The sequence below is a fragment of the Trachymyrmex cornetzi genome, unplaced genomic scaffold (assembly GCF_001594075.2).
Source record: "Trachymyrmex cornetzi isolate Tcor2-1 unplaced genomic scaffold, Tcor1.1 scaffold56, whole genome shotgun sequence".
In the NCBI taxonomy this organism is placed as follows: domain Eukaryota; kingdom Metazoa; phylum Arthropoda; class Insecta; order Hymenoptera; family Formicidae; genus Trachymyrmex; species Trachymyrmex cornetzi.
In genome coordinates, this window is record NW_017299871.1 from 1,712,878 (window position 1) to 1,728,950 (window position 16,073).

At 47.8% G+C, this 16,073-nt stretch overlaps 1 protein-coding gene across 1 annotated transcript in view; it reads left to right on the forward strand.

The window, feature by feature from the left end:
- The window catches only part of dati (zinc finger protein datilografo), a 75,457-nt gene that overhangs the window by 897 nt on the left and 58,487 nt on the right, over positions 1-16,073 (forward strand). Inside the window, exons 2-3 of the mRNA XM_018514739.1 lie at positions 5-832; positions 2,707-2,817. Of these exons, the coding sequence (XP_018370241.1) occupies positions 5-832; positions 2,707-2,817 (939 nt within the window). The remainder of the gene's footprint in view (positions 1-4; positions 833-2,706; positions 2,818-16,073) is intronic.

The following is a 16,073-nucleotide window of genomic DNA, read 5'->3' on the forward strand; positions in this document are numbered from 1 at the left end:
GCAGCAGCAACAGCAGCAGACTGCGGTTTCGCAAGTACAGCAGAACACGAACGCGACACTCGGCCAAACAGCTAGTCCTCAACAACAGATGCAGCAACAACAGCAGCATGCATTGTCGATGAACCAGGCTAATCAGGGCCCACAGCATCAGTCTTCCCCGGCACCGACGACGCCGTCACCACAGGCGGATCATCAGGGCGCCATTGCCTCCAGTATGGCCCAGAGTCTGCACAGCCTCGCCCAGGCGCAACAAACAATGTCGCAGGCGTCAAGTCCATCGTTGGCGGTCCAGGCCGTCCAGGCGGCTCAGGCGCTCAATCAGAACCTGGGCCAAGCGCTAACACAAGCGCTCACGCAAAACATGCAGCAAAATCTCGGACAAACCCTACAGCATAATTTGGCGCAGAGTTTAACGCCGAGTTTGTCGCCACAACAACAACAGCAATTGCTTAACCAACCGCAAAATTTAAGCCAAGCGAGTCAGAGCCTGCAACAGAATATCCAAAGTCAAGCGCAGAATTTGTCCCAGACGCTACAGCAGCAGGCGCAGAACCTCACGCAGAACCTTGGCCAGGCGCTTAACCAGCAAGCGTTACAACAACAGGCGCAAAATCTTACGCAGAATCTACAGCAAGCGCAAAATCTCACCCAGAATCTGCAACAGCAGGCGCTCAACATGGCTGGCACCATCGCGCAGAACGGTGGTCTCGCCGGTATGAACATGTCGGGCACTCAACAGCAGAATTCACAGAACTCGATGCTGAGTCCGGGCGCGACCAGTCAGGACTCCCACGACGCCACTCTCACGGAGAAGCTCGTCAACGAGTTACAGGTGAGAAGCTACATATTGAATTGTAATCTCTGAATTTTACATTCGCGACTCGGAGACGAAAAAATATTTTTTTCACCTCCGTTCTACACGCATACATTATGTGCGCATGCATACGTGTCTTTTTCTATTATCTTCCGCTCCGCGAGAGAAACGGACGGGTGTCTCGCGACTCTTCATATCCACTGCGAGGAGAGCAGCGATAAATAACTAGGGCGAGGCAACCGCGATAAAAATACATAACGCACCGATAAATAGGGTCATTCACTTGCAAGCCGACAGACGCTGGACAATACTTTCGAGCGAGGTTTCTCTTCTCGCGAGGAAAAATATTTATTCAATGACGTTGTTAGATGACAGCGTCGACGGGCCCCAAGTATCGCGAGATATCAAGGTCCCTCCTACATGTCGGTACTCATTCGTGTAAATAGCGCGGTTTCAACGTTTTGCGAAAGTCTCGTTCAAAAATAAGGCATCTAATTGGAACGTGCATTACTAGTGCAAAGTCTCGTTAAACGACGTACCAAATGCCGATTCTAACTTATCGTTCGTGTAAAACTGCTTGCAAATAACATTTGCGCGGAAAATCGGCGGAATTCGAACGCGATGACTTTTCCGTTAATTTAGCGTCATCTTAACGTTACAAAGTCACATGTCATCGACAATTTCGTCGGTTTGATTACGCGACTGTACTCAGATACGCTGACCACGGTTCGTACCCAGATACACAGACGCACGTACACGCACACATGCACATCAATAGGGTACGTTGACTTACTACATAGTACTAACTTACACGCTCGTACGAGAGAGAGAGAGAGAGAGAGAGAGAGAGAGAGAGAGAGAATTTGCGAGTGAGAGTGTGAGCAACAGGGAGAGAGTGAGAGTGAGTGGGGGGGGGAGAGAGAGAGAGAGAGAGAGAGAGAGAGCGAGAGAGAGAGAGAGCGAGAGAGAGAGAGAGCGAGAGAGAGAGAGAGCGAGAGAGAGAGAGAGCGAGAGAGAGAGAGAGCGAGAGAGAGAGAGAGTGGGGGGGGGAGAGAGAGAGAGAGAGAGAGAGAGAGAGAGAGAGAGTGAGAGAGAGAGAGACCGAGAAAGCACGCACACGTCAAAGTAGCAGTGCGGTCCGCAAATGCGAACGCGGCCCACGCACACCAATGCGGGGAGATGCAGATACGTCGTCTCCCGGGGTTCTTGACCCGCGCAACACAGATAATACCATACGCATACGTCATACGGTACGCCGGGAAGATGTTACCAAGAAAATATCGCCGTGTTTCTGCGACGGCATGGGTCGCGGAGTTTCGATGAGAGAAAGAGAGAGAAAGGAGAGCGTGAGAATGCAAGAGAGCTAGAATGCGAGAGTATGAGAGAGAGAGAGAGAGAAAGAGAAAAATCACACATCGTATCTCTCGACAGATAGCGGAACTTTGAGATCGCGTTAGCAAGTCTGTGAGCATCGGTGATTTGTAATTAGAGAGAGACTATAAATATCGTTCGTGAGAAGAACTGAGAGAACCGTAGCTATAGTCGCGATACGATATACTCGAAGATACTGCAAATAATATTGTAAGAATCACGTTTTGCATTAATAAGTAATATAATTATTGCGAATGCCGATATTAATTTACACGTGATCGGCCTCGATCGAGCGATTCCATAACTACTTTCTGCGTATCCACACGAGATAGAAATACTCATTTCGTCATGCTGTTCTCAGCTTGTCATTGCCACGGCAGAGCGCGCTTGTTTTTATATTCGAAGTAACAGTCGCGAATTATTGTTCGACGAAAAGAAGCTTTGTAGTAGTGATGGTTAGTAGCGTCAAAAGAACGACGAGGATCGGGGACTAACATGAGCTATCCTATCTTGCCTGATAGTCTCGTGCCTCTGCGGCGGGGCTTGGAGGTGCAGTAGGTGCCGGCGGTGGTGGAGGAATGGGCAACATCAGCGAACGCACCCTCGAGGAATGCTGGTCTACCCTGCAGCGAGTGAGTTGAACACTCAGCCCGTTCACAAAATCCTTTTTATTAACGCTCTTCCTGCCCATGCGCGCGTCCGTACCTTAAGTTCCTTGCTTTCTCTCACCGACGGCCAAAGTTTTGTATAGCAGCCGTTTTTTTTTTCTTTTACATTTCATTTAACTTGTCGATCCTGCACGTCGCAGACGCGCTGCGTCTCTTCTCACTCATTGACATTATTTTTCTTTCATTTATCGACATTCAGCACCATTCAGTTCGCTATATTCTGCCCGATTATGATTTCGCTTCCGCGCGAACTTCTCTGGAACGTCTCGCGATTGTTCTTGTTTCGTTTGCATCTCGATCGCTTTGCGCATTTATCTGTTCATCATTTTGATCTTGATGTTATCTTATTTTTTTTGTCTCTTTATCCACTGGCATGTGTCGTATGTGTATCGCCGTTCGTTTTTGTACCTCGTCGGCTGAATGTATCGCCTTGTTCCTGTGCATTGTGAAATAGTCTTACTTACTCGTAGCTGACCGCCAGCGGCGGTTCGAACGATCCTCGTTCTCGCTCACGCTCGTATACTAACGAGCGTGTCGTTACATCATACTAGAGATTTAACGGATGACGCGCGGTATGCGGCGAAATGTGCGTTCCGCATCATAACGTTTAGCGCTTGTGTCACGCACGCGACGAGAAAGTACATCGATAAAGCGGCAATTTTTCGGTCGAGTGACTAATTGCACTCGTGTATCCGATCAACTTGTATCGGTACAATCGTCGACACAAAATACATACGCGGCTTCCTTGCGCGACTTTACGCCAACGCTGCAAGCACGAAAGTACAAGAAAAGAAAGCGGCACTAACGAGCCCCGAATTACGTTAAACTGTCGACTGATGAACGGAGCGTGAGGTCCCGGAAAAGAGAGAACAGCGCGGTAAAAAGGCAGGATACTTTCCCCTTCCTCTCTCTGCTGGAAACTTTAAAATTCTCAACCCCAGGACGTAACAACAATTTGTTTCGTTAAGTAGCCGCAGAGCTCTTTTGTTTTTGGGGCTTCTTTTATTTTAGCGGCGATAGCGCCGGCGGTTGGAGTGACGATGGAAAAGGTAACAGGGGGAGGTGGATGGAGGCGATGGGGATGCAAGAGGGGGTTGCTCGAGCACCTCGTCCTCCCGCCGTGTTCTACCTCGTCCTTCCTTTTCTTCCATCGCCACCTTAAAAGCCGTCCCGCACTGCGCGCGCGAAGCGAAACTTTCGGAAAATCGCAAAAACGCCGAGCGATGGCGAAGTTTCCACGTTTCCTCGAGATTTAATTAAAACATTCGCCTCCTTTGTGCCGTCCCCACGCACCGTTCGTGGACCGAACCGTCGAAGCGAGCCATCGTCCTTTTCATTCTGTCCAAGCAACGAGGACTGATATGAGTCCTCGATAGACCGGACTTGATTCTTAATACTTAAATTTTGAGGTTTATTTTATGAATTTTGCTGAATTACTTTATCTTGCTGAATCAATGTTATAAAATATGTAACATAAAATATAAAAAGTATAAAAATATAAAAATATAAAAAATATAAAAATGTAAAATATAAAAAATAAAAAAATATATATAAAATATAAAAAATATAAAAAAATAAAAAAAATATAAAAAATATAATATAAAAGAAATCTCAAGAAGCCATGTGCGTTTTAATTAAAATCTATAATCTTACAATCTTTTTAGTCAAATTTAATTAAATTGAATTGTTTAATTAAGGATTGATAAGAATAATACGTGAATGCGTTCAGCCGTTGTCTCCGACAATGATGCCACTCTGATAAAAAAAAATTTCGAGACACTTGAGGATTCATTGTGAACTCGTGGGAAAGATGAAGGGTTCCGCGGACGTAGAGAGGACGAGACGAGTGCGTCGCGATATTACATAAACATTCGCGGAGAACCGTTCTCAGGGCCGGGGGTGCACCCGCGTTTTTTTGTTCTACCTCGCGCTACCTCGAAAATTAAAATCCAATTATTTCGACGCCTCTGCTCGACCCGGGTCGGCCGATTCAAATGAATTTTTTGTTCATGCTTCTCCCCAATTCGCTCTTTCAACGCGCGTTAAACCGGTTCGTTTGACGCAACGACCATTGCTAAGTTGCATCCAGACTACGATTCACCCTTGATCGATACGGGACTACGATTTCGGATCGAGCTAACAGCTGCTAGGAGAAACCAGAACTGTAAGAAAGGAAGGAGAGGATGGGAAAGTGGCCAGAGGAAAGAAAAATCCGAAAAAAATCGAGTTGCTTTCCAACGAATGTAAATTATGACATATTATCATTATCTCAATGTATATGAAAACCTGTCGGTGTAACAAGCTTACATCAATTTTTATGCTCGAAAGCTAAAACATTAAGAAATTTAATTTCTCACTTTCGATTGCTACAAGGTCGACAGGTTTCTAATTATTTTAAAATATAACAAAGAAAATTAATAAAATGCAGGAGCACGAAGCGTAACGATAATTGCAAAGTGTATGATTTAATAGTAGAGCGCGACGCGATGGAAAACGATCAAATAATAAATACGTTCCTCTCGCTTCTCTTGCCGGTGATAGCAAAAAAAAAACAAAAGACCACACATTATCTATTTGCCAGCGTAGATACTTCTCGCTCCGGCATGCAAATCTCGAGGAGTCTTTCTCACGTTGCGTCCCTTAGAGAAGCGCGAGCCTTTTTTTCCTCCTCATGCCCGGAAGGTTCCCGTATACTATTTAAATAACGGTTCTCGCGCGCGTGTCATTGTTTCTCTCTCAGTGAGTAACCCTTCTGGTTACCGGGGAAAGGCAGAGGGAGGTGGAGTGGGGTTGTTCTGTTTCAAGTCGAGGAAGAAAACTGAAAGGGCGGATGGCGGGAGGGGAGGGAAGGGGGTCAAGTTCCGTGTCGGATAGCCGTTACGGCAAAGACAGAATTACGACGTCTCAAGACGAGGGGTGCCCTCCCCTCCCTCATTTCACCCCCCCCTCCCCCTTTCGCTCGGTCCCAAGCGGATCGTCACGGAGTTTCTTAGCTTTTCAGTAATTTTCTATGATTTTCGGATCGCATGATCGGCAACAATAACGCGCGCGCATCTGCGGCCTCTTCGAAATCGGCCTAATCGAATGCGTTCGATCGCTCGCGAAAGTCGGTGAATCTGTGGAAGAACGGTGGGTGATAATGGCGATGGAGATTTGTTTCAGAAATCTAATTTTCTCGAAGAAGAGGAAAACGTTTCTTACGAAAACATCGTCTAAAAGTAACAACTTCGAGATACTATTTCGTGTACTCTTAATAAAATATAAAGTCAGAAAAACAACGTGGCGTAAAAATGAGTTACCAGCTAATAAAGTAATTAATAAAAAAACATTAGTAAAATAACAAAGTAAAATACTGACGGTAGTGCTCACGAAAGACTCGGAATGTTCACATTGAGATAATGATACGCAGCCCCTAATGACTTTCCATTCCGTTTCCGCGAGTAATCGAAACCGTGTGGGTACATTCCGCGAGCGAGCAGCATCAAAGCAGAGCTACCGTTCGCAAATAACATGTCAAAATTGCATGATTAGTACAAAGAGTCGTTTACAGACAGAGAAAGGTGGAAGACGCGTACGTCGCGACGGGCCCCCAACGTGCACACGGTTCTTTCCTCTCTCACTTTCCTCCCTCATTCCCCCGATCTTTCGTATGCGGCTTCGCCATGACCTACCCCAAACAAACCACGAGAAAAAGAGGGAAGAGAAGCGGCAACGACGGTCAGGTCGCGGGGGCGGCGAGAAGCGCGGGGGGAGAGAACGCGCAGCGAAGAAAGAGAGAAAAAGAAAGAAAGAACGAAAGAAAGAGGGAGGGACGACGGGAGGAGAGAGAGAGGAACAGAGAGGAGGGACGGAGGGAGGAAAGAGAGGATGGAAGAGAGCTGCATTCGCGCCCACACACGGCCGAGAGGTTGCAACACGCGGATGGCAAGGAGTAGAGAGCTCCCCTCGTGGCGAGAAAAGGAAGAGCGCGCGCGGCGCGGAACGGGGAGGGGTACGCGGAACGGAGTTTATTCTTCGTGCTTTTTTTTATCGTTCGTTGACTCCGCGCTCTTCTGCAGCCGCGACGAGAGCGCAGCGCGCTGTGTTCCACGATAAGATTGCACTCACAGGGGCGGCCGGGAGAAAGAGATAGAGAAAACCTTGTTCCACACCACGACAGAGAGACGAAATCCGCCCGCGCACGCCATGCGTGCCCGCCGCTTATATTACGTTTCAGCGCGTATATCGCGGAAATATCCTGTCGCGGTAGGTTTGCCCAAAGTTCGCGGAATATCGGAACGACACGGACAGATTTTCGTTCGATTATTACCCGACTTTCGCGAGAATTTGCGATAATATTCGAAGTAAAACGACGGAGAGACACGTGTTGCACGATTATCGCGCTCAGGACAGAAATACACGGACTATTCTAGAAGCGCGAACTCCTTTTTAATGATGTATGTATATATCAACAACAGCCGTGGTATTTCCGTAATGATTACATACATTACACGGCAAAGAAGACAAGAAAACAGAAGGGTGCAGAGCGCGTCGTGAAAACATCGGTTCTCCAATAATAGACAGGCGAAACTTTTCCGGTGGCCCACGCGAATATTTGTTGCGGGCAATTATGTCAATTAGCGGCACGTATTCGCGCGACGAACCGGCGAATTCGTTATTGAGCGGAGCATGCGAGCCCGCGCGAAACTCGCCGCGAGCGAGTAAAGGCGACGACGAAACACATACACTTTGCCGAGGTGACTGACCTCAAAGTTTCCCATAATGCATGCGCGATTATAGGGCATCGTAGGGACCGCACTGTTTTCGGCCTTGGTGCACGGAGCAATATTACTCAATATACGTCACGAGCGTATGTCGCTCATCTATAAATTCATCAACATTAATAATGCGGCGCGACGTGGCAAGGGGAATACGCGACTCGTAAATAAATCGGCCGTTCGATCCTCGGTCTAATTTTAAATTTCCTAACATTCCTTATAGAGAGGATCTAAACAGTATTCTGTATCGCGATAAATTGTACGCGCGACTAAACGATCTCTTATCGTGTCTGCAGAGCGATATTACTCGGTTAAAGCTTAGCAACGGTATTTCGAACCCGTCGAACCGAAAGGATCAAGATCGCTGACGTCAACGTGAGATAATGACGATGCCGCCGAGACAAAGAAAAATCATTCATGACAGAGAGAAGAGTGAGGAGGGGACGAAAAGAGATACGCCTAGCCAACAGAAAAAGCGGGGCACAAACGCAATGGTAGCGAGAGTTGCCATTTCGTGGCTCTCTCGCGGTCGAGAAATCTCAGGGTCCGTCACGTAGGAGAGAGAGAGAGAGAGAGAGAGATCGCGCGCGTATCCGAGAGACTTCTCTTCTCCTCTCCTCTCCTCTCTTTCTCGCTGGGGCCGCCGCGAGCGCGGCAAAAGATCGTTGCCCTTCTAAATATAAGTTTGCAAAATCGAACAGAGCAAAACTGCGGAGTTTTGCCGCGGTCTGCGCCGCTTCGTGTGTATATTGCCGCTGGATCAGCCCCCTTCTTCTTCTTCTTCTTCTTCTTCATCCTCCTCCTCTTCTTCGTCCTCTTCTTCTTCTTCTTCTGCCTCCTCTTCTTCTTCTTCGTCCATCTTCTTCCTTGTCGAGCCCTCTCTCTATCTTCCTCTCCTCCCCCTCTCGCCTCCTGTATCCCGCCGTGAGCCATGTCGCTTAGTCCTCCGCCACCACCGCATCCTCCTGGACGTTCTCCTCGTCCACCTCCACCACCTACTTCGATCTCCCTCTCGTCTACCCTCTTTCTTCACGTCGCGGCCCCCCTCGTGGACCCACGGATTCAGATCCCCACTGTCGTTCCGTGACCTCGGAGGTCCGCGAATCCGCTCCTTCGCCCGTGTCGGCTTTCGGGCGAAATTCGCGCGCTCGTAACGAAAGCGTAGTCGTAGGTCAGGATCTGGCTGCAAGAGCGCGCGAAGAAAGGAGAAAAAGAGCGAAAAGATGAAAGGAGAGAGACGACGCGCGCGAGAGGAAGCGAGAGGAAAATAATTCTCCGAGTTCCCTCCGCGTCGGCGATAGCGAGACAGATATATCTGTGCATTTTGCGTGCACTCGAAGCTGATCGTCGAAATGCAGCGCGGATAAAACGACCGCGGTTTTCCAGATTTGCTTTACACGCGCGCGAATTGAGTACTATTAGACAAATATCTCTCTCGAAGAGTTTTCTTAAAGTAATTCGTGATAAAACTGTATTATGAAAAAATGATCCTCGAACCAAGAAAATAATTGCGAAATTATTATAATCGGCATTGGTACGTAATTGACTCAGGCGGAACTAAATTAATAGGAATTCATTTAATTTTGAGAAAGAATTTTTGAAATACTTAACTCAAAAGCCAATACATTTTTTTAAACTTTTAAAATTTTTTAAACTTTTAAATATAAAGGAAACGGAATATAAGAATATAATAAAAATTAATTATTAATATATAACACTGTAAATTATCCGACATCTTGAAGAGGTTGCCATTCGTTCAAACAGGCTGACTGCCGAAACTCAGACATTGGCCCGGACGTAGTCGTAGGTCAGGATCTGGTAAAGAATGCGAGGGAGAGGAGTACGAAAGAGAGAAAAAGATGAGCGCGTGGGGAGAGGAAAGGAAAGCGAACGAACGAGCGATCTCTGTGAACAGGGAGGCGCGGGGGAAGAAAAAGGCGCGCACGCACCAAGGAGCGGAGATAAAAAAGCGCGAACAAGCCGGAGGAAAAAATAGCCGATTCGGAATCTGTGTCAGCGAGGCCGTTCAACGATGGCGATGACGACGCCGACACAACGACGGTGCACCAATGTCACTCACGCGTTGCATGCCGGAGAAAAAATAAAGAAAAACCCGCTAAAGATACGAAGGAGAGGTCGACGTTTCTTTAGCCTTCGAGATTAAAAATGGAGGTCAGACGATTAGAAAGAAGGGGATCGATTCACGGCCGTAAAATTAACTCGGTCGGTTAAAAAAAAAAATTGCGATTTCTGCGAAAGAAAGGGTGCCTTTGTCGAAAGTCCCTGGAAGGTATCTTAAAGATATCGGCGCGCGCAACTCGTATATTGAGATACATTTTTACGATGCAGTACGGAAAATCGAGTAGCTGCGATAATTGCTAATTGAAAAAGGCGCGCCGGTATGCCGCAAACGGATTAAGACATACTTCTCTCTCCACGTGAATTTTATCACTGCGCATTTTTATACTCGAGGTAACTATAACGTCGCGCGTGAGCAAACGGAAAAGCAACGACCGTTTGGAGCCTGCATGTTGCAGCAGCCAGCGCGTTCCCGGCATCATCATCATCGTCATCTCGTGCATGCGTGGGTGAATAGCCTGGCTGTTCCCAAGTGCGAGAGAGAGGAGGGAGAGAGTGAGAAGGACGAAAGGTAGACTGCAATAGATGTAGCGAGAGAGAAGGAGAGGGAGGTCGGCGAAGAGACAGCGACATGTGCAGAGTGAACGCGAGACGAGGATGAAAGAAACTACGAAGAAACTATGAGAGACAGAGAGAAAAGGAGAAAGATGGTCACTGTCGGATAGATACTCTGACTCTCTCCATGCTTTTTTTTCTCTCTCGCTCTATCCCTCGCTCGTTTTAATCGTGTCCTTGTCCCGCCGATGGACGCAGAAGGAAGGTCCGCTCCGCTCGCGGCGAGTCCACGCCACGGGTCCGACCGTATCTTCCACGGGCCTTTATCCCCACTAGAATTTATCTCGTCGCGTTACTATGCGCCTACTTCCCCACTAGAACACGGTCCCAAATTTAGAGGAAGACCATTGGTCGATCGCATACTATATACTTCTAGATTAGGAACTCCCTCTGTGCCGACCATTATTTTTGACGGTCCGAACTAGGCGTTCTACGTCGTCTCCTGAAACGAACAGAACGCTCTTCGTCTACATAACCGTGAGACGTTTCGATCCCATCAAATTCATATCGTATCGATTAACGGCATAGATTATTATAATCGTACAACGATATTACTTTCGAATTCTTTCACTGTCTTCGAAATTCTTATGAAAGCCTTTCGCTTGACTTTCAAACAATTTCGAACACGATCCTTGATTCAACTTGGCGTCATCGTTGTAGATCTATGCAACCCTAGCCGTCCCTGAAACCCCCTGTAGATAGAGCGTGCATTGCCGGCAATAGCAGCAGGCGTTACCCCACTCTCATACTCTTCTGGATCCGCTCTGGTGGCTTCTCGAGGCGAGTACTCTACCTTCGGACCTTCGCGCCAGTGCTCCCCACCGTTCTATGTACGGCCAATCCGAAGCGAGGACGCCGGCATGAAGCCTACGCGGCGACGGCCAAACCGATTCTCGCCGGCGCCCCAGCATTTTATACGGAAAAGACTCTTTAACGAAGCACAAGGTGCGCACGCACGATCAACTTTACGCGACACCACGCGCGCACCGCGTCACACACACATACGGGGAGGCGAGAGTGCGACGAAGACGACGACGCCGACGCCGACGCTGACGACGACGACGACGACTACGACGACGACGACGACCATCACTACCATGAAGACCACGACAGTACCGACCACGAGAACCAGTGACGTTTCCCACTTCGTCATCTCCCTTTCCTCTCCCACGCACTGTTAGTCCAGTAAAAAAATCGGGGACCAATTTGAACAATAAAAAAGGAGCAACGAGTGATAGATTATTGGGACCAAGAAACTGCCGGAATTTACTAGTGAGACCGACAGAAGACGATAGATTCTTGAAAGAAAAGATCGAAAGAAGAGCGACTGCCACAACTCGTTGTTATAAGAAGAATCTCACGAGGAAATCGCGTCCACCTTCGAGGGGCCAATGTGAGGGACTTTCGGGGGGACCGTGAGAGAGCCTCGAAGGTGTCGAACTGTCGATCTGTCTCGTCTTGAGCCGAGTAGCAGTAACGCTTGTGAAAGAAGACTATCGACAACGTGCGCGCGGTTGACAGCTGACAGTGTGCTGGATAGATCCTCTCGTCGTCTCGTTCTCCATTCCTCGCTTTCTCGTTTCTGCGTATTTCATTTCCGTCAGTTCTCCAAACGCTCCTTCCTCGTTCTCTCCCCATTTTCTCAAGTCTCTCCCTCTATCTTCATATAGTCTTCTTCTTCTTCTTCTTCTTCTTCTTCTTCTTCGTCACCCTCCTCCACCGGACCCGCCGCCCCCACCAGAACGACCAGCCGTGCCGCGAAGTGCCGAACGATGAACTCGGGCAACAGTGTGCCATATTTTGTGATCTTTTTACCTAGCTCCTACCACCGCGATTTAACTGTGATCCACCTACTGTAGAGACTCGCTCACGAGAGGTAAGAGGCAACATGGAAAACTATGAATACACGAAGTCAATAGGGATGTAAGTCAAGTTACTCGCTCACCTTCCTGAATAAAAAGTGACGGAAAAGGTAAACAAATAAACTAGTACTTGACCGGTATCCCTCCATTGACTGCATGTAAAGCTTGGTATCACCACGCGGAGGAAAAGGGGGAGCAACTGGACCGTAAGCGAATGTCCTGGCACCTCGTTTTCATTTCCGGATTTGCTTCCATTGTAAAACCAACATGGCTAACTTGCCGGTAGTTCCGGTACCGCGAACGGAACCGGCCAGGACAACATTGACGTCTTCGCTGTCCACGCGTTTCCTTCGTCATTCACATTCACGAAACTGGCCGCTTAGCCTTAAGACCGACCCCACGTCAAACACGTCCTTCCTCAGGATCGCGTACCGCGGTCACACATTCCGGAACGAGGACGACGCGCTCCTTCGAGCGCGAACGACACTGCCTCCACTGGATGACGCGATGCTGCGAAACCCGAGAAGAAAGATCTCCGTGTTTACCGTTTCGCGAAAGCCTTACACCACGCACTCTGTGAAACTTGCATTTTTCCCGCGTCTCTGTTCCTCTCGAACAAAGAAGATGTTCGATCTGCCGACACTCCGCTCGATTCTGTTTGCGAGCATTTTCCTAAATTCGTTCTTGTTAACGAAATTATTTCAAATTACGCGAATAAATCTATAAAAGCTCCGTGAACTTAAAACGCCGATCCAGTATATTTTCATTCGTACATATTCTATACTTAGCGCCCAATGACTCCGTTTTTCTTCACGCGACAACGTTGTCATGCGATTTGCGTGATATGATAAATAAACTCACGTAATCGGATGAAAAAATTCATAGACAGCCACATTTAGCGCTAAATACGGACCACGAGTACAGATATCTAGATCGACGTTGACCGTGCCTCTTTTTCGGAGTGTACTGATTGTGCGGGGAGGTCCGAGGCGCGTCTCGACCTACTCCAATGTCGAGAGACGGACTGATCGACCTCCCGTGATGCTCCGTCACTTGCCAGTCGGCAAGAAACTAGTCATGATTTCATATGTACGACGGGCTTGGCTGCATAAATTCCGCGTAATACTATGTATCGGTATTTTTCGCGATTCTCAAGCCGGTACAGCAAGCAGTATAGGCGACGAGATCGTTTGCGTGTAGAAGGAAATGGGAGTCGAGAGTGAGAGGCGAGGAGAGTTTGTGGAAGAAAAAGAGAGTGAGAGAGAAAGAGAATCAGAGAGAGAGAGAGAGGGAGAGAGATAAAATTGAAGGTAGAAATTGCTCGTGTGTTAATAAACTCTGCGAGAACATTTATTATAAAATAAAAAGGAAACACATAACACTCTTTTTTTCGAAACTGAAGGAATAAAAGTAAACTTCTGGAACTTTAATTAAAATAATAAAAGAGCGAGGAGGACTGTTCGGGGCGGGGAAGAGACATGAACGAGAGAAGATGCCACACGTGCGGATCGCGCGTATGTACGAAGAAAAATTATTTCGCTGGCAAAAAGCCAACCCCTTCCCGCGAGTTTCTCGTGGGAATTTCGCCGAGGTTCGACGAGGGGAGACATTTGAATTACCTACGAGCTGCGAAAAAAAACTCGCGACGCGGGATAAGCTTCGTTTTGTTCGGACGACATAACGAGCTTCGAACGAGCTACTCTCACAGAGCAGAGGAAAAATTATCGGCCCGCGATAGCCAGTCATCTTGTTACATCGTCGCGGTTGATCAACGGCGGACAACAATCGGAGCTTGTGCTCGATGCTGCTTAATGTTTCGTTCGGCATGGCTCGAGTGGGTTATTTATCCGAACAAGCAATCTATTAAGCATACCGACGCTATATTGTAACGCGCTTTCCTCTTTTTCGGTGCGAGCATTCGCTTTTCCGAGTTCGTTGACACTGTCGCCGTCTTGCGATTTGCGAAGCGCGGGTGGAACCAAAGAAAAGATAGAAAAGACGAAAGGCGGGAGGACGGGATTTAATGAGAAGAAAAGACGCGGTGTGTACGTCGTGTGGAGAAAGGGAGGACGGAATGAGAAGTTGGCGGGGAAAGAAGCAGCGAGAGAGAAAGAACTCGAGGATGTGGCAACGGCGCGAATGCAGAATGCACGCTGACATAAAACATACATATATGCAAGATGCAGCGGCCAGCATCCTGCGTTCTCTCTCTGCCAGGCGCGCCACTTGCGAACGGCTCGACCGTGAGCCACGATGTGCAGCACGGCACTCTCGGGGCCTTCGGATTCCACGCGATTTGACTCGGTGTTACTTTTGACTATCCTCTTACGTCCTGGGAACGTTGATCCCGCTTACACGAGACCTTCGCAAGTACGCGTCGTTACGCGACCTTCGCCACATGGCGTCACGATATTTCGCACTTCGCCCGCCACTCCAAAATCGTGTCAATGTTTCATCGCTATTCTCATTCATGCTTTTACGATCGCGTCCATCGAAAACCAATTAATGTTAAATAATGCATATTACGACAGACATTATACAGAATACACGAAAAAAAAAGTCGGATATTTGCTTGGAATCATAAATAATCATAAATAAAATTTTAAAAGATAACAATGCTATTTTTATGTATTGACAATTTTCCATTCATTTGTAAAAGTCAGACGCTTTTTAACTCGTACGCGTTTTATTTGAAACTTTTTGCGTGTACTTTGCAACACTTACACGTCTTGCGTAACTTGGTCAAAAAAAAAAAAAAAATAAACCGATTATCGCAGCTCTAATCGCGTTGATCTTCCGAGCATTCATCTGCGCATCGAAAACGAGGAGCGAAGAAAGAGATCGAGCGCATCGTGCGGCTGGTGAACCTGACCTCCGACAACGTAGCGGCGTCGGAGGCGTTCGGCATTCTCCCGAAGTCTCGCCGAGTCTCCGTCTCGTTCTGATTCATCTCTCTTTCTTTTCCCCGAGTCACGCTTCGGCGTCATTAAAATAAATTAGAGATTATCAAAGACAGTTCGCCGGCTTTCTTTCATCAGCGACTCGCAGCGGAGCAAAACCAGCGACCGCAAGACTCTCTTAGAAAAAAAAATATCGCAAAAACGATGAAATATTAATAACGCACAGTTTTCCTATAAAATCGAGCTTTACTCCGCTGTTACAATCATCAAAGATATCAAACTCGTCGAGTTTGTTCTTAAGAAAATTCTTCGTTCGCGGACGATGCGATGATAAGATAACTAGAGCTCGACCGTTGGTCGCGCGCAATTTCTCACCGGCGGCGCGTCAGGGTCGTCTCCTCCATTGCAGTGTCGAGGATTCAGCAATCGGTCGCGTACTCGGTCAAGGTTGCACGGATATCGAGACGTTAATGCTGCGTCGCCCCGATCGACCGACTCGCGAACGCAAACGTGGCCGGCATGCCAACAGCAGCAGGGAGTATCGTTTCGCGCGAACGATATTTTCGATATTTGCATTCTCGTGCGAAAGTCCACAAAAGCGCTAATTTATTACACCGCTATACATCGCGGCTTGACGTTAATTAAGATAATTTTCGTTCCGCGACGTCGTTATTTAACTCACCGATCGATTTGCGGCTCGACCTTTCCTACGCCTCGTAGGCGTTATATATGCCCTTTTCTTTTTACGATCATCGCTACAATATTCTACGACTTATCGGGTGGCGACTTATCGTCCCCGAGCTCCAGCTGTCGCCGGTAGCTCTTTCTGAAAGCCCCGTTTCTCGCGGCTAGCGTGCCGGGGCTTCGTACATGCTGCTCGCGAGTAGGCGCGCAGGAAACGAAAACAAAGAGTCAGAAGGAGAGCGAGGAGGAATGATTTTCCACAGACTGTACCGGTGGTACTGACCACCGACAAGTCTGCTCATATTGTCTTACCTTGCCGGCTT